The sequence below is a fragment of the Danio rerio genome, chromosome 10 (genome assembly GCF_052040795.2).
Source record: "Danio rerio strain M-AB ecotype USA chromosome 10, GRCz13ab, whole genome shotgun sequence".
In the NCBI taxonomy this organism is placed as follows: Eukaryota; Metazoa; Chordata; class Actinopteri; order Cypriniformes; family Danionidae; genus Danio; species Danio rerio.
Window position 1 is genome coordinate 45,548,600 of NC_141030.1, and position 19,805 is coordinate 45,568,404.

Sequence of the window (19,805 nt, forward strand, 5' to 3'; positions counted from 1 at the left end):
CATATGTTTTAAGATAACTAAACCACATTTGCCATATTTTCTCTGGCCAACTTTAGGTGCAAAGCCACATTAGCCAGAGCTTACTGTGCTGAAAATTCACCAAAAGGGGTCTACATTTGTTTTAACATAATTGGGCCACATTTGCCATATTTTTTCTGGCCCACTTTAGGCTCAAAGCCACATTAGTCAGAGATTACTGTGCCGAATATTTAACAAAAGTGGTCCACATTTGTTTTAACATAATTGGGCCACATCTGCCATATTTTCTCTTGGCCCACTTTAGGCTTTAAAGCCACATTAGCCAGAGCTTACTGTGCTGAATATTCGCCAAAAGTGGTCCATGTATGTTTAAAGGTAACTGGGCCATATTTGCCATATTTTCTCTGGCCCACTTTAGGCTCAAAGCCACATTAGCCAGAGCTTACTCTGCCGAATATTTGCCAAAAGTGGTCCACGTATGTTTTAATATAATTGGGCCACATTTGCCATATTTTCTCTGGCTCAATTTAGGCGCAAAGCCACATTAGTCAGAGATTCCTGTGCCGAATATTTGCCAAAAGTGGTCCACATATGTTTTAAGATAATTAGGCCATATTTATCATATTTTCTCTGGCCCACTTTAGGCTCAAAGCCATGTTAGCCCGAGCTTACTGTGCTGAATATTCGCCAAAAGTGGTCCACGTATGTTTAAAGGTAACTGGGCCATATTTGCCATATTTTCTCTGGCCCACTTTAGGCGCGAAACCACATTAGCCAGAGCTTACTGTGCTGAATATTTGTCAAAAGGGGTCCACATTTGTCTTGAGATGGGCTGGGCCACATTTGCACCTACACGTGAGCCACTTTGGATTTACACCTAATTAACCATTAAATGACTACTGTGGCCCACATTTGTCCTCCGTCATTTGGGCCAAATTTACCATTTTCTGCAAAGGCCACATTAGGCTCACATTCAGATTACATTTTGCCATAAGTGCCAAATCTTTGCCTGAAACGGCCCATAAATTAATTGTAATCGCATTTTACAGATGGGCCACATCAGGCTCACATTCATTTTGTCTTGGCAGAAGGAAGCACCAGTGCCACATAACTGCCTACAGTGGCCCACATGGGGTTAGAATGGAGTTTGTAACTTAAATTTTTAATTAAATCCAAGGTAACCATTTATTATGTTTTTTTTTCTTTTCTTATAAATAATAGAATTAAATAATCTATATACATAAATACGGTGATGAGGTGGCATAGTAGGTAGTGCTATCGCCTCACATCAAGAAGGTTGCTGGTTCGAGCCACAGCTATGCCAGTTGGCATTTCAGTGTGGAGTTTGCATGTTCTCCCTGCGTTCGCGTGGGTTTCCTCTGGGTGCTCCGGTTTCCCCCACAAGTCCAAAGACATCCGGTACAGGTGAATTGGGTAAGCTAAATTGTCTGTAATGTATGTGTTTGATCGAGAGTGTATGGATGTTTCCCAGTGATGGGTTGCAGCTGGAAGCTGCGCAAAACATATGCTGGATAGATTGGCGGTTCATTCCGCTGTGATTAACAAAGGGACTAAGTCAAAAAGAAAATAAATGAAAAAGGGGCAAATACTTTTTCACACCACTGTATGTGCATGCAATACTACATCTATTACATTTTAAAAATAAATCGTATTTATGCATTAAATAAATGTCATTCTTCCCACAACAGTATTTCTTCTTTCATGCATTTTCTAATACCCCACGGAAATCCAAACTTTCACATTGTGCAGCCATACATTTGATTTCATCTGTCAACCAGATACCAAATAATAGAATATATTTACAGATTGTGTGTGTGTGTGTGTGTGTGTGTGTGTGTGTGTGTGTGTGTGTGTGTGTGTGTGTGTGTGAATAAAAAACCTGCATCTTGGATGTCCCTGACAAGGCTCTCTGCAAGGGCTCCGCTGTAAAAGGCTTCAGGCCCCTGCTCTGCGATGGCCTCATACGTGTCGGCCAGTTTAGTAAAGGTGATGGTGTCATTTTCCTGGAGGATGTTTCCGGTGGAGTTGCAGAACACAGAGCTGAAGAAACAAATCAACCAATCAGATGCTCTCTAGTGTCTTACATGCCCCACCCCCTTTTTCTCATTTGCTTTTCATTTGATGTGCTTGAGCTCAACCACTCTCACTGGCAGAGCTGTGAGAAAACAGAAGGCTGTTTTAATAAAGGAGGAGCTACTCAACAATGCCCCACCCTCTATTCATGTTTCGTGCTTGATTATGTCAACTATTGACTTAAAAATGCACGGTTCAAAGCACTCCATGGGACATTTAAGTTTCTTGTACATACCTTGCACACCAGCCAAAACATAAGCAAATAAATGACTGGCTGCAGTTTAGAAAACGGCCACCGGTGGCGCTAATACCAAGACTTTCTGAGCTTCTTTGAATGTGTTAAAGAAAAACTGATAGCTTGATATACTAGTTGTAAATATGTGCTCACCATAACATCTTATCCTCCAGTATGTTATTTCGGTTTGATCTGATGGCGCTGGCCAGTGCGCGGCCAACAGGGAAACCATCTCTGGCCAGTTTAATGCTGGGTAAAAACAGCTCCCTCCATGGAAGTCTGCCATGCCGTCTATGAGCCATTTCATATCCTCGAATCTCTCCAGGAACAGCGATGGACAAACCACCTGTGGATGATTTTAATTGTTCATTTCTTCTGATTTGAGTCACACCTGGGGTGTGAGCAGAATGCTAGCAATATAGACCCATAACCCATGGTATTGTCAGTATGTTTGTATGCTTTTTATACAGTTTCTCTTCTAATTTGCAAGTTAAGTGCAATTAAGGTATAATGCCAAGAAATAAATGCAAAGTCAAATTATAAATGGCAGAAGTGAATGAATAGATTTCCTCCACCAGCAAATATGTAAAAAAAAAATGACACCAAATATAAAAAGCAGACACTTATGAGCTATACCGCCATCACCAATGACTAAATCTCTGAGGAATATCCACAAGATAAATGTAAACACTGCTGAATTGTAGTTTTGACAGAAACATGAGGGTTTTAAATAACTGATACAGTTGCAGAATATGGATTGCAAGTGCCCACAATTTATAATCATATCTTTAGCTGCCATTATGGCCTATTATTTCAAGGTCATTATGGATACGTACCCTATATAAATTTCTAGAGAGCGCGAAATATGCCTAAGGAGCTATGTTTTTTTTTTTTTTTTTTGCAGTTTTTGTTTCGTGAATCCACCAGAGGCCGCTGTGTACGCTTTTTCAGATCTCAAATTTTACTCTCAAATACCATTCACGCCTTTCTTGGGTAAATCCAACAGAGGTCACTGTGTACACTTTTTTCAAATCTCAAATTTCTTTCACGAGTGCCATTCACGCCTGCTGTTCTTAATAAAATCTACCAGAGGCCACTGTGTATGCTTTTTCAGATCTTAAATTTCTCTCGTGAGTCTTATTCACGCCTGCTGTTCTGGCATAAATCCACCAGTGGTCACTGTGTACGCTTTTTCAGATCTGAAGTTTCTTTCGCTAGTGCCAATCACGCCTGCTGTTCTTGCGTAAATCTACCAATGGCCACTGTGTACGCTTTTTCAGATCACAAGTTTCGCGAGTCTTATTCATGCCTGCTGTTTTTGAGTAAATCCACCAGAGGCCACTGTGTACGCTTTTTCAGATCTCAAATTTCTCTCGCGAGTCTTATCCACGCCTGCTGATCTCACGTAAATCCACCAGAGGTCACTGTGTGCGCTTTTTCAGATCTCAAATTTCATTCGCTGACATGATTCCCAACCAACCCCTTCCCTAAACCCAATGTTTAGGGGTGTCAAAATTAATTGTTTCTTTGGTGCACCGCGATGCAGACGCGGACAATTCGGTATCGGTTCAGTAATGATCATAACCGGTTATTATGTACTGACGTCATTTATCTCCTATGCGCTCTGTCGCGAGGGAGGTGAGCGCGAGTATTTACAACACTCAGCCAACTTAGGGCCGGTCCGTGGCATAGGCACCATAGGCAAATGCTAAGGGCGCTGTATATCCAGGAGGGCGCCAGAAAGGAGCGCGGTTCAGTTGGTTTTGTTTTCGATATTCTTGACACACATTCAGTTACAGACGGCAATAACTCAAAAACCTCTTACCCTAAAAAGATCTAAAGTGTGTTTCCTACAAAAAGACAAAGCTGGTTATGTTTCACAGCTGTCTTTCTTTCTTTTTGCTCGACACTACGAGCACTGCTCCGTTTAAGCCCTCACAATATGTGTTTAGCCGGGAGAGCTCGCGCTGAGAGGAGCTCTCAGTAAGGGGAAAAGTGCTTATTTTTTTCGCTTTTTTTTCGCTTTTCTGCTCCGCTCTTCGCGAGCTCTCCCTGTTGCGAGGGCTTAAGTGTGTGTGCGTGTGTGTGTGTTTGTTTTTATTTGGTGCTGTCTGTTTGTGTTTGAAGGAGAGACAGTGTGGTGCTGTGTCTCTGTGTGTTTATACAGACAGCTTGTTATAGCCTCTCCTCTAAAATATAACACTGTATATGGAAAGCATCGTCAATACACCGTGATGCACCGAAATATCGAATTGAACCGAATCGAAGGCATGATAATCGTAACCGAACCGAACTGTGAGACCAGTATAGGTTCACACCTCTACCAATGTTTATTCTATTTTTTGCTTTTTTTTGTCAGCTTTCTGAAACCATTCTTCGCTGAACTTTTCGTTGCAGTCAACTCATCTCTGCATCGCAAGTCTGCTGATGTATGCTGCGAACCACTGGTAACATCGGTAAAACCGTCAAGACGGAGGTAAACGTTCAGCTGGCAACTCAAAAAGAAACAGAAGCCGTCTGCCGCATCATACTGCCACGCAGTGTTTGTTTTAAAGGGCCATGAAACCCCCTCGTTTCAGCAGGGTGTTTTCACACCTCTACTTTGGAAAAAGTCAGAAAAGTGGGCATGTCCAGCTCTGTTTAGGGGGGAGTGTCGGAGGAACTAAAGTGGGAGGGTGTGGGAGTGTCTATTTGGGCACGCGCGAGTTTCAGTCAAAATACACACACAGTAGAAAGTGATAGTGTTTAACCTACATGGACATCTGTAGTCGAATTATTTGCCAAATTATTAAATGGTGGACTTTAACTGCAGTTTGGCTCTTTCATTCAGGGAATTCATTCATGTCCCTCGCGACAAACGCGATATTTGATTCGAGGATCTGCTCTAAGCGTGTATTTTTCATGCAATGTTTGATACCGCACGGCGAATGAGAGAAAAAAAACATCTGCATTTCCCGGAAACTTAGATGCACACGGCAGGTAGCGTCAGAAAGCCGCGTGTGTTATTCCGGTCACAAAATGCGGTGCTATGTTTGCACTCAGTGCAATAGTTAACTTAATTCGATACGAACAAACTGAATAAACAAAGAGCACTGGTCGCTCACTTACCAAATCTGTAGAGATAGGACAATCACCAGCAACTAGAGCCGCGTCATTATGAAGAGAAGACTAACGTTACAAGCGAATCCGGATTTCAGCGTTTGCAGATGAGAACAGCTCTCAGGTAAACAATAATCCTCCTTAGACACGTAAGTTATTGTTGTTGAGCGTCGCGTACACTGTAATCCACACGTGACTCCAGCTGAACTCTCACAGAGAGAAAATGAAAACGAAACTTAATGGCAGCAAACTATAAAAGCAACACTTCACGCTTGTTTTGCCAACACAACGTGGCGTCTCTGTCGTGTAAACACGGTGACACTAATGAATATTAATGAAGTTGTACAATAGAGCGCGCTGATTGGTTTGAACCAAGCCTTACTCATGCATTAATGCATCACACTGTAAGACGTAATAAGACACACTCTGGCACAGACGCCCAGTCTGCACGCTGGAATACACGCTATTATGTCATGACCGTGACGCAGCTTCAAAAATTCGTTTCAAACAGGAAGTACGAATTTGCTTGAAATAACGCAAAAACAACCAATTTACACTTTTTAGTGAAATATAGGTGTCCTAATAGTGTTTTTAGCAGTGTGGGACACATATACGACTGTCAACAGCTCAAAACATGTGTTTTGGTGTTTCGTGACCCTTTAAAGATGAAATACAGCCAGACGTACCTCTGGCTACTTAATTTGTGTTCTCAGTAAATGCATACCAGGGTACTTATCCACAATGAGCCTGTTTTGGCTAGTAATGTCCTTCAATTGGTATGTTATTTTGTCAAAGGCTCAATCAGTGGCACATAACCATGTTTACGCTACATTGATGTATAGCTTTATGGTTTCCTTGAACAAATCCTACATTAACCATATGTGCTGTACTGCTGTGAGTTATCGATTGCTGAAATGGTGTTGATAATGTACTTTGTGATGCTTATCTCTCAATGTAGTGCATCACGAGGCCACTTATGGCATAAATCCTGATTCACCAATGATTTTTCTGAGTTTCAGTAATGTGGTTAATGGATACCTTTCTGGGAAAGCTCTGTACTATTTCCAAACATGTCTCTGGTGGCGTTAGCAGGGGCTGTCTCACGAGCATTGATGGTTTCAGCTTTTCCTGCAAAATCAAAATATTAAATAAAAAAATATAGAAGGGATTATGAATTAATGTCTTCCATTCATTTTTCTTTGGCTTAGTCCCTTTAGTCATCAAGGGGTCGCCACGCAGAATGAACCGCCAACTATTTCAGCATATGTTTTATACAGCGGATGCCCTTCAAGCCACAACCCAGTACTAGGAAACATCCATGCACACTCATTAACAGACACACACTACAACCAATTTAGTTCACCCAATTTACCTATAGCACATGTTTGGACTGTGGGGAAACCGGAGCACCCGGAGGAAACCCACACCAACACTAGGAGAACATGCAAACTCCACAAAGAAATGCCAACTGGCCCAGCTGATGCCCGAACCAGCAACCTTCTTGCTGTGAGTCGATCGTGCTACTCACTGCGTCACTGTGACGCGTATATATGAATAAATTCTTCATATCCATCAATGCACATTGTGTCAGACTAAATCAGTGACTGCTAATACTAACTAAAAATAATAAATATAAAATAAATAAATATAAAACAAATAAATAAATAACTGTTTTATTGTACAGGTAAGATATTAGACATTGTAATTATAAAATTCTAAAAAATTATTTACATGTTTATTTTAATATCTTTAGTTTAAATTATATAATTAAATTATAATTAAATAAAAAATAATGTATAATTTTTTGACATTCATAAAAAAGCATCATTAATTATATACATTCATTAATTATTTTCATAAATATAAATAGTCACTGTTAAATGACTTCTCTCTGCCTGAAAAGTCTATGCACATTAATTTTCTATTAAGATCATTTTAAATTTAATTTATTAAAATAAAATATATACACATTTATTTTAATAAATATATATTTTATATAATGTTTTTAAAAGTCTTACTATTAAATTATATCAAATTTTGTTGTAAATATTTATAAAAATAAAACAAATTTAAATAAAAAATAATATAACTATTAAAAATTAAAATAAATTATATAATAAAATTATATATATATATATATATATATATATATATATATATATATATATATATATATTATGTTACAAAAAATATAATAAAATATATATATCTATGAATAAATAAATAGGTGACATGATGGCTCAGTGGTTAGCACTGTCGCCTCACAGCAATAAGGTCACTGGTTCGAGTCCCGGCTGGGTCAGTTGTCAATTCTGTGTCTCCACAGTACAAAACACATGCGATATAGGTGAATTGGGTAAACTAAATTGGCCGTAGTGTATGTGTGTGTGAATGAGTGTGTATGGATGTTTCCCAGTACTGGGTTGCAGCTGGAAGAGCATCCGCTGTGTAAAACATATGCTGGATAAGTTAGCGGTTCATTACGCTGTGGCGACCCCAGATGAATAAATGGACAAAGCTGAAAAAAAAATGAAAGAATGAATGAAATAAAAAGAAAATGAAGCAAGTTATTCACAGAAAATATACTCATACATTTGTCATACATACACCTGTCAGGTTGAATACCTGTTTTGGCATCATAAATAGTGAAGAAAAGGCCTCCTCCGATGCCCATGCTGTGGGCATTCATCAGTCCCGCACACAGCAGCGCAGCGATGGCAGAATCTACAGCCGATCCTCCTTTCTTCAAGACGTCCCTGCAGACACACAGACAGAACTGAGACCTGAACATCAGCACAAAACACAGCCAGACACAAACAGTCGTGCTAAAACATACAGTTCAAGTCAGAATTATGTATGTTTGTTTCCCAATTTCTGTTCAATGGAAGGAAGATTTCTTCAAGACATTTATAAACATAATAGTTTTAATAACTCATTTCTAATCACTGATTAATTTTATCTTTGCCATGATTACAGTAAATAATATTTGACTAGATATTTTTCAAGACACTTCTATACAGCTTAAAGGCAGTGAGATTTCATGCAAAATGGTGACCTGTTGAAGACCATGTATGTTTAAAGGTATTAAGTGGCAGTGTGCTGTTTTTTTTTTTTTTTACTTTTTCTATAGTGTTTGGCTTAATCAAGCAAGAATTTCCTAGAATTTCCCAGCTGAGGCTCAAACCAACGACCTTCATGCTGTGCTACCCACTGCGTCACTGTGACGCCCACCTATCTATAGCATATTTAAATAAATTCTTCATATACACCAATGCAGATTGTGTCAGACTAAATCAGTGACTGCTAATATCAACTAAAAATGGTAAAAATAAATAAATAAAAATAAATAAATAATAAATGTTTTATTGTACAGGAAAAAAATATTAGATATTGTAATTTTTTGGGGGGGGTTTAAAAAATATCTAAATATATTAAAACAATTATTTACATGTTTATTTTAATATCTTTAGTTTATTTAAATTATAAAAAAATAAATAATAATGTATGATTTTTTGATATTCATAAAAAATCATCATTAATGATATACATTCATTAAGTATTTTCATAAATATAAAGTCATCGCTGTTAAATGACTTCTGTCTGCCTGAAAAATCTATGCACATTCAATTTCTATTAAGATCATTTTAAATTTAATTTATTAAAATAAAATATATACACATTTATTTTAATAAATATATATTTTATATAATGTTTTCTTAAAGTTTTACTATTAAATTATATCAAATTTTGTTGTAAATATTTATAAAAATAAAACAAATGCACATACGCACATTAATTTTCTATTAAGATCATTTTAATTTTTTTAAATAATATATATATATATATATATATATATATATATATATATATATATATATATATATATATATATATATATAGATAAATATATATTTTACATTATGTTTTTTTTTTTTTACTTTTTCTAAAGTGTTTGGCTTGATCTAGCAAGAGTTTCCTAGATTGGAGTCAATCCAGGCCCAAATTGGCTAATCAGGAGGGCCGGGAGAATTCCCAGTGTGCCCATGCGTTTTTTGGCCGTGAGGGCCGGTGTCCCTAGCTCCTTGCACTCTCAGCAATCGCACTTTTTTCATTTATTTATTCATCTGACCATAGCCTCACTCTTTTTATTCATTATTTTGCCACAGTTCCACTCTTTTTATTTATTTTCTCGCAGCCCCATGAGCAAAATGCAGCCTGCAGGTTAATGATGAACTACCATTCGATCCCAAACAGCGGCACTTTAGAGAATATAAGAATTTGAATAATTGATGTTAATGAATATTACACCTGCTCAATAAAAATCTGATGATTCACTAATAAATCTGAAATAACTTGATCAGAAATCTAAAAAGAGGAGAAAAAGATTAAGCATCATAACACAACAGTATACCAGCGCTATTGTGGTCTAGTGGTTAGCACTTTGCATTATGACACCATCTACCTGAGATTGAACCTCCCCTGAGTAAATTATTATTACTTTTTATTTTTATTTTAATGTTAAGACATATAATACTGTTTGGCTTGTTGAACATTTAAAGTTCTAAAGCAGCTGTTTTCCTCAAAAAGACGTGATAGTGTCATTAAGAACTGAATAAGAAATGACTTTATTTTAATATAGTCAGTTGTGAACTGAGGTGAGCCGGTCTAAGGCTTGAAACTCCAGGGCTGAAAAGGAGTCAATCTAGGGCTATATATACTTGCAACATAAAATAAAGTTGTGCAAACAACAAATAAAGTATTGAGCAAAAAAAAGTAAAATAATGCAAGTCTCAAAAAATTGCTAAGGAAAAATTGAATTGTGAGAAACAAAAAGGGATTTTGCAAACAAAAATAAAGAACTGCTAATAAAGTAGTGCAAAAAGTAAATAAATATTTGCATTTTTAAAAATATATATACATAAATTTGCAAAAAAAAAAATCCAGTATTATCCAGCCTTTGCAAAACCTCTTAAATAAATTGCAACGCTCATTTTGATTTGCAAGTTTTGCTGTGACAATTTAAACATCCCCCAAGAACAAAGGATTCAGGTGTTTAATCTCGATTAGATTTACGACTGCAATTCATGGCTGATTTCCTTTGAGTCACGATGACTTCAGCTGATGTCGCTTCATAGGAGGCATGCCCGGGCATGCCGTACACGCCCCGGTTCCTGTGACTCTGCCCCCTTGTCAAATCAGTGCCAGAGAGTGAAACGCACAGAAATGTGAAGCGCAAAAAGAAAACAGCATCGCAAACTCGCGGTTGACTGAAAAGCAAATCAAAATGAGCGTTGGGATTGACTTGAGAGGTTTTGCAAAGGCAATACTGGGAAAAAATGTATATATATGTATATTTTTATTTTAAAATTATTTTAAATTGCAAAAGTATATATATATATATATATATATATATATATATATATATATATATATATATATATAATATTTTTTTTGCACTACTTGATTTTTATTAGCAGTTCTTTACTTTTGTTTGCAAAATTTCTGTTTATTTCTTAAAACTCAATTTTACTTTTCAGCTTTTTTGAGATTTGCATTTTTTTACTTTTTTTTTTTTTGCACAATAATTTATTTTTTATTTGCAAAACTTAATTTTATAAGGCAATTACAGTTGAAGTCAGAATTATTAGCCCCACTTTGATTTTTTTTCTTTTTTAAATATTTCCCCAATGATGTTTAACAGAGCAAGGAAATTTTCGCAGTATTTCCTATAATATTTTTTCTTCTGGAGAAAGTCTTATTTGTTTTATTTCGGCTAAGATAAAAGCAGTTTTTAATTTTAAAAACCATTTTAAGGTCAAAGTTATTAGCCCCTTTAAGCTATATTTTTCCAATAGCCTACAGAACAAACCATAGTTATACAATAACTTGCCTAATTACCCTAACCTGCCTTGGTAACCTAATTAACCTAGTTAAGCCTGATTTAGTTTAACTGATTTATTTTATCTTTGTCATGATGACAGTAAATAATATTTGACTACATATTTTTCAAGACACTTCTATACAGCTTACAGTGACTTTTAAGTAACTTTAAGCTGCAAAGAACTGTCTTGAAAAATATCTAGTAATTAGACATGAGTTATTAAAACTATTATGTTTAGAAATAAAGAAATTAGAAATAAACTTCAACTGTATATATATGGGCCTAGATTGACTCCATAGATGTGCTCACACCTATGTTTTTACACTGAAACAAAAATACATCAAAATACGAACGACAATTTAAAAACTTAGAAATAAAGATCTGTTTCCTACATTGTTTTTAAAGATGCAAGGCGAATATCTAGAGGCAAGAGGGAAGCAACTTTTACAGTGTATAAAGGAGGTCGGAGCTCAAACCTGCCGATCTCTGAACATGTTCCAGCATCTGTGGCCACCGCTGCCTTGAAGAAGCCAGATTCTGGATCAGACGAAGCCTTTTTAACGTGCACTGAAAAGAAAACGGCCAGAAATGTGCCGACAGCAGCCAGCAGCAGCAGAACAAGACCCGCAACTGTCGACTTCTGCACCATTTTCCTGCAACATTCAACAAAAAAATGTCAAGTTAGAGAACGAGCCCACATAGAAAGAACCTATATGAGGATATATACGCAGATATGAATCCTATATGCACATATGCACATATATGATGGTATATACACTGCCTATACGCATATATATGCCACATATAGGCAAAACTGAGGTGCATATACAGTTAAAGTCAGAATTATCAGCCCCCTTTGAATTTTTTTTCTTTTTTAAATATTTTCCAAATGATGTTTAACAGAGCAAGGAAATTTTCACAGTATGTCTGATAATATTTTTTCTTCTGGAGAAAGTCTTATTTGTTTTATTTCGGCTAGAATAAAAGCAGTTTTTAATTTTTTAATAGTCATTTTAAGTTCAAAATTATTAGCCCCTTGAAGCTAAATTTTTGTTGATAATCTACAGAACAAACCATCTTTATACAATAACTTGCCTAATTACCCTAACCTGCCTAGTTAACCTAAATAACCTAGTTAAGCCTTTGAAAGTTACTGTAAGCTGTATAGAAGTGTCTTGAAAAATATCTAGTCAAATATTATTTACTGTCATCATGGCAAAGATAAAATAAATCAGTGATTAGAAATGAGTTATTAAAACTATTATGATTAAAAATGTGTTGAACAACATCTTTTCTCTGTTAAACAGAAATTGGGGAAAAAATAAACAGGGGGGCTAATAATTCTGACTTCAACTGTATGTCCATTTACGGGCCATATAGGTCTCCTGAGTCCTGTCTTGCTTCTTTATATCCACATATAAGCCCTATATGTCCATACAAGATATGTTTCTGTCTATCAAACATCAAGCGAAGCTAAACTGATAAATGTTTTTACAGCTAATTAAAACTGAAAATGCACCTGAGAACAGATAAGATACATGAGGAATGTATCTCCATAGCCGCGGCCTGGTCATATTAACTTTGGCAGTCAATGATTGTATGATTTAAGTTATGCTTAAAGGTGTCCTTTAACTATCTCTAGACTTTATGTAACACATCGTAATTCATCAAGCGGAATGCAGACATTGCAATTCAAATCCACATTAGAGAAAGAAAGCATTTTAAACAGCTTTGTTCCTAAATAAACAGTCAAGAAAATGATAAAGCATGCAATAAGGCCTGTCACAATATCTATATTTTGTTGTATGATGTATTTCACCAAAATATATTGTGATAAATAACACTTTTGTCATTTTAAGACCCTTTTATGCCACTCAGTATTATATAATGCCAGAATGACAATATAATATTATCACGGTGCAAATACACTCTTCTAAAATACACATCATATTTTATTATTAAGAATATTGCATTTATCTATAATCCTTTTAAAAGTTTAATAAGAAGTCATTAAATCAGAATGTGAAAACGCAAATAAATAATAATAAATGTTAACAAAAAAGCACCAGGTAAAAAGTAACAGAGGCTGCGATATCTGATACCGATCTATTTTCAGCTAACAGACACCAATATGAACATATACAATACCAGCCTGATCTCACGAAAAAACGTAAGTATTTTACGTTTTGCCAGTTTAGTGGCGAATTCGTACGAGTTCAGTCGTACGAAAATGTACGATTTTAAAAAGGAGGCATGGCACCTAACCCCACCCCCAAACCCAACCTTCATTGGGGGATGAGCAAATCGTAATAAATTGTACAGATTAGATTGTACAAATTCATACAAATTAGCCACACAAAAAAAGTTACAAATTGCCCGGAGATTGTGTTGACAATACTGTAGTGTTTTCCACTGACACCTTCAATAAAGATAGACATGTTGCACAATCAGCTCAAATGGAGCTAGAATTGTTTTTTATGAATGGGCGATATACAGTATATTGTATCATCAAAAATTATTGAGGTAATGTTCATATGTCGTGTGATAAGTCCATATATTGATTATTGTGAGAAAGACTGCAACTGATCAGGATTCTTGATCTCTTCTGGTTTCTAGTAAGGTTTTTCTATTAAAGAGGTGGTCCACAGCGTATTTTTAAGGCTTGGTTGTGTTTATAATATGTGTGCTTATGCTTCATTTGTAGAAATGTACGCTATTTTTTCATATGTCTAACTTTCATTGTATACTGCTTCTCAGCTAGCATGAAATCGACCCCACATTTGCTAGTTTCTCTGAAAAGCCTGCCCTCAAGAGGCTCTGATTGGTCAGTTAACATAATGTGCTGTGATTCGCGGATCGGCTCCACATAGCGCCCCTACAAGCACCCACTTTTGTATGGAATCAGATTAGTCTCAAAAGAAATTAACGCAAAAGACACGATGTACACATGCGTAGCCAAATTCACGTGCATAAAACCAAATTCACGTGCGTAAAATATTTGTTTATATTCACAAAAAAATTTCACGTGCAAAAACTAAAAATACATTTTCATAAAATACGTTTCACGAAAAAAAAAAAAAGTCCAACTCAGGTGAGGATCGAGCACGGGTCGGTGGCTTGATAACGCAACGTGCTGACCGCTAGACCACAATGGCACCGCTATGCTTGTCTTGCCGGAATGATAATTCATCATTCTGCAGGCTACATTTTGCTCATGAGGCTGCAACACAATAAATAATAAGAGCGGGGCTGCGGCAAAATAATGGATAAAAAGAGTAAGGCTATGGTCAATTAATTAAATAAATGAAAAAAGTGCGACTGCTGCTTTCTCCGTTCGCCATGCTGGAGAAAAACAGTCTGCGCAAATGAAGCGCAGAGTTGGTGTCATTGACTACAGCTCTCATCTGATTGGCTGAAAGGTACGAGTTACCCTGCCTCTGCCAGGAAAGTCTCAAAAATACTCACACACGTATCCAGGGGGAGTCGTACGCGAAAGAGGATTAGCACATTCTCATTCAGGATGAACTCGCAAGTTTTAAACATTCAAAACTTTTTGTACACTCTTATACATTTGCAAATGGTGTTTTGCATTTGTGAAACGTATTTTATGAAATGTATTTTTATTTTGTGCACGTGAAAATTTTTTGTGAATATAAATAAATATTTTACGCACGTGAATTTGGCTACGCATGTGTACATCGTGTCTTTTGCGTGAATTATTATTGAGTCTAATCTGTCTCCATACTTTTGCGCTGTATAAACAGTCCAGTCAGAGCACTGGTAGCAGCGTTAGCTGCCTGAATCAGACAGAAAAATGAAGAGCACACAGCTGAACCTCACGTCTGCTTTCTAAATTAAAATCTGACAAGCGTCTTTCACATATGTTCGGGTTATAAGCATGTGTAAGTAATATGAAACATTTTCATCTTTTTTGCAAGTTTGTTATTTGAGATGTAAAACGCAGGGAAAGCGTCCGCATGATGAGACACTGTAGCGCTGCGGAAGATTGTGAGTGGTTACAGAGGTTTGACATAAGCTGTATAGAAGTGTCTTGAAAAATATCTAGTCAAATATTATTTACTGTCATCATGGCAAAGATAAAATAAATCAGTTATTAGAAATGAGTTATTAAAACTATTTATGTTTAAAAATGAGTTGAACAAAATCTTCTCTCCATTAAACAGAAATTGGGAAAAAAATAAACAGGGGGGCGTGAAAAAAGGAGGTTTGACGGATAAATATGAATTTGTAGCTAAATTATTAACGGTGCTCAACAGCATTTCCCGTTGTCAGACATCCCAACTTGGGAAAAGTAATTTCAGAGGGAGACAGAGATGATATACGAGAGGCCGCGGGAGAGGGGGGGGTGGGGGTGGCGGTGTTGTGCGCAACGAATTTGAAGTTTTTGGGTAGAGGATTGCGTGACGTACCTGAAGAGGTGGGGAGACATGCACAATGTGTCTGTAGAGCAGGGTTGGGGGGGCTTGGTTGCGTGACATATCAGAAGAGCAGGGAGGGATAAGGTGGAGACGTGTGATTTCCCTGAGATTATCATTTGTTCGCGGGCATCCAGGAGTCTCCAGCGAATGCATAGAATGGTAAACTTCGGGATGGATGTGTGGTTTACATCCTTGTTTACTTCCTCGCTACAACATATTGTTAACACTAGAAACTTTGCATGTAGTAGATCAATTTTAATAAAATAAAAACACTTACAGGTTGTGGCTCACAATCCACAGCTTCGTCAGTTGGAGGAGTTCTTAGCCAAACCCAGCACTGAACTGGGAGAGATTTTGGAAGTTCTCCTTTGTCAAATGCTAGCTATATATATTTTTTATAATTCTCTGGAACGTAATTTCAATTAAACTGTAAGCACTTCTCTCTTTGTGTCGTGCCCCTTGAAAGCCCAAATATAGAAACAGAAGAAGCTCTGTGGAAATAGCAGCGTTTGGACGCCATTTTAGCTTTCTCTGCTATAAAATTACAACTCCTCTGGTCACGCCAGTGTGTGCATGTGGTGGATGCGCAAAACCGAAAACTCTTGTGATCTCACTAACCCGAATGTATTTTTTGTAGTCCCCAAACTTTGTTCACTGTAGGCTTTGCTAAGCTAACTCTGTAAAAGCCAATAGCCCCTTTCACACATACAGACCTTTCCGGAAAATTACCGGCAATTTTCCTGTTCACTTCTAGAGCGTGCTGACGTGAGACGTCTGCTTTAGCCAATCAGAACAGTCAGACGCGTTTACATCCGCGCGGTTTATGAGAATAAAAGCCTTTGAATATTTTCCCAGACGCATTTAGCTGCTAGAAGTTAGTCAGATAACGTTTATGCTCATCTTAATGCCAACCGTGTAAATAATCATTGATAAGATGCTTATGATAAGGCGCTGTTTGTTTACCTTCAAGTTTTGCGTGTGCCTGTGAAACAGCCTGTGAGCGCCAGCACACACACATATTATGAACATATCGACATGCGAAAGTCATCCTCCATATGTTTTCATCGAAGTTGTAATGTAGTCAAATGTTTACAGATACAAGCGCAGCCGTTTAAAACTCATTTGTGTTGAATGATGTCAGAATTTACCGGTATTTTGGAATGGATGTGTGAATGGTCTTTTCTGGAAAAATTCCGTAACGTCCTCGCCTATGTGAACAGCGCTTTTTTGAATATACCGGTAAAGTCGTTCCGGAAATTTTCCAGATATTTACCGGTATCACTGTGTGAAAGGGGCTAATGTCTCCCTTTGCATTGAACTTTCAGCATATTACATTCAAAGATGTTGCACCACCCCTTTATAATGTTTGTAATGAAATGCACATGTAAATCAGCCTCTGTATTAAGCAAAAAAAAAAGAAAGAAAAGAAGGGGGTGAAAAAAAGCTACTACAGTATAAAGAATTACAAAATGGATCCTGGATAGCTGGCATTTTACATTTAAGCTTGCTTAATGTAGCTTTATGTATCCTGCCAAAGGCGAGAGCGATTTCATGCATACATAATGTGAAAACTTAAAACGAAAAAAGCCAGTATGAAGTGAAATCCTCCTCAGAAGAAGCGTCTTTTCATAGTTTCAAAGCCCTGCTACTGTCCACATTAAATCCTGTCAGACTGTGCTGTGTGTGGGAACGAACTGCAGCACATCTCAGAGAAACCTGCAGCGCCCGCAGCCAACAAAATTAAACCCACCACACAAGAGACTCGCATTTTCTCACACGCAGAAAAAGAGCTATTTCCTCCTACAAGTCTTAACAAAGAAGGGGAAATTAGGTTGTGTGTGTTCCAACAAAACAGGACAGATGCCGCAAAACATTTCTTATACGTTACATTTTCTCTTTGCTTTGTGTTTGGAAGTAGTTAAGGCTCTCGGTTAAGTTCGTAATGAGTTTATATACATTGAGTAAATAGAGAATTGCTTACCTGTAGACTTCACAGGCCTCCTCAAAGTCTGAAGATCTTCTTTCTGACTGAGACAACGCTGTAAATCCTTTCAATGTCTAACTCTAATGGCCATCAAACTTTAACCGTAACTCCCAGTCGAATCATCCATAACTGTTTTATTAACACAGGTGAAAAGGGCACAGGCTGTGGTGGTGTTAAATCCACACGTGCCAGAGGATGACTCAAGAAAAAAAAAACACTCTAGTAAGCTTTTCACAACTACAGGTGAGTTTTTGTTACTCTGTCACATACATTCACACATTTAAGCATTGAATGGTTAAGCTGTTAATGTTGTAATCTATTACACTTGCCGAGCTCTGGTGAAAGATTAACTAGAACTGAGCACATGTGAGTTGCACACATATGTAACACATGAGGTAGACAACAAACACACATATATTCAACATCTAACCACTAAGCACTTTCAATAGATTTAGATTTAGCCTAATGTCATGAAAACCTTTCAAACTAAAGAAAAAAAAAACTTCGTAAAGAGCTTATTTAAGTTGTTTTTATTCATATTATGTTATTAAATACATGAAATTGCAAATAAATCTTACAAATAAATACTATTTTATTATTGTCCCCATGTTTCTGTCAGTATTTTTACATTGAATTCAACATAAAAGCATGTATACACCTTTAAAGACAATGGCTATGACAAAAAAAATACTCAAATATTCAACATCTGCACGTAGCACTTTTATTATATTTAGATTTTGCCTAATGCCAGTCCAAAACATCTTGGCACATGGCCTGAAAACATACTAAACTAATGAGAAAAACTTCATAAACACTTAATTTAAGTTGTTCTCATTCATATGAACGATAAAAAATATGCAATCATGTATAAATTCTACAAATAAACACTATTTTACAATTGTCGCCATGTTTTTGTCAGCATTACATTCAATTCAGCTTAAAATAAAAATTGTTATCATTCAAACTAATTAATTAAAAACATTAAATCATAAATAAATTCTACAAATAAATACTATTTTACAATCGTCCCCATGCATAAGGCTATGACTATGGCTATAGCCCCTTTCACACAGTGATACCGGAAAATATCCGGAAAATTTACGGAACGACTTTACCGGTATATTGAAAAAAGCGCTGTTCACACAGGCGAGGACGTTACGGAAATTTTCCGGAAAAGAGCATTCACACATCCATTCCAAAATACCGGTAAATTCTGACATCATTCACCACAAATGAGCTTTAAACGGCTGCGCTTGTATTTGTAAACATTTGACTAAATTACAAACTCTTTTGATGATCAATATTGTGAACAACTTTCGCAGGATCACTTTCGCATGTCGAGATCATAATATGTGTGTGTGCTGGCGCTCACAGGCTGTTTCATGGGCACACGCAAAGCTTGAAGGTAAACAAACAACGGCTTATCATAAGCATCTTATCGATGATTATTTGCACAGTTGGCATTAAGAAGAACATATAAACGTGATCTGACTAACTTCTAGCAGCTAAATGCGTCTGGAAAAATATTCAAAGGCTTTTATTCTCACAAACCGCGCGGACGTAAATGCGTCTGACTGTTGTGATTGGCTAAAGCAGACGTCTCACGTCAGCACGTTCTAGACGTGCACGCGCTTATTCCGGAAATATTCCTTCTGCGTTCACACAGCGCAGCATTCCGGCAAATTGCCGGTAATGTTACAACTTCTCTTTCCGGAAAAAAGCCAGAACGAATTTACCGGTATTTTCAAAAAGGACCTGTTCACACATACAACCTTTCCGGAAAATTGCCGGTAATTTTCCGGAAAGGTCTGTATGTGTGAAAGGGGCTTATGACATTAAAATACTCAAATATTCAACATCTACTTTTGAGGATTTTCAACAGATTAAGATTTACAGTAGCCTAATGCCGGTGCAAAACATCATGGCACATGCACTGAAAACCTACTAAACTAATAAAAAAACTTCATAAATAGCTCATTTAAGTTGTTATCGTTCACATCAAGAGATTAAAACATGAAATTATAAATAAATTATACAAAAAAAAAACACTTTTTTTTTTTTTACAATTGTCTCCATGTTTCTGTCAGTCCTTTT

The 19,805-nt window shown here is 36.7% G+C and overlaps 1 protein-coding gene across 2 annotated transcripts in view; it reads right to left on the bottom strand.

Annotated features, from left to right (window-relative positions):
- ggt1b (gamma-glutamyltransferase 1b) overlaps positions 1–17,757 on the bottom strand; it is a 42,080-nt gene extending 24,323 nt beyond the window's left edge. Inside the window, exons 1-6 of one of the 2 annotated variants that reach the window (XM_087271387.1) lie at positions 17,709–17,757; positions 11,765–11,941; positions 8,033–8,163; positions 6,446–6,535; positions 2,462–2,654; positions 1,880–2,040 (exon numbers count right to left, since the gene is read on the bottom strand). In XM_087271387.1, coding sequence (XP_087127513.1) covers positions 1,880–2,040; positions 2,462–2,654; positions 6,446–6,535; positions 8,033–8,163; positions 11,765–11,937 — 748 coding nt within the window. In that variant the 5' untranslated portion in view covers positions 11,938–11,941; positions 17,709–17,757. Of the gene's footprint in view, positions 1–1,879; positions 2,041–2,461; positions 2,655–6,445; positions 6,536–8,032; positions 8,191–9,579; positions 9,667–11,764; positions 11,942–17,708 lie in introns of those variants that run through there. The other variant, XM_087271388.1, reaches the window with a different exon arrangement.
- Positions 17,758–19,805: the final 2,048 nt, after the last annotated feature.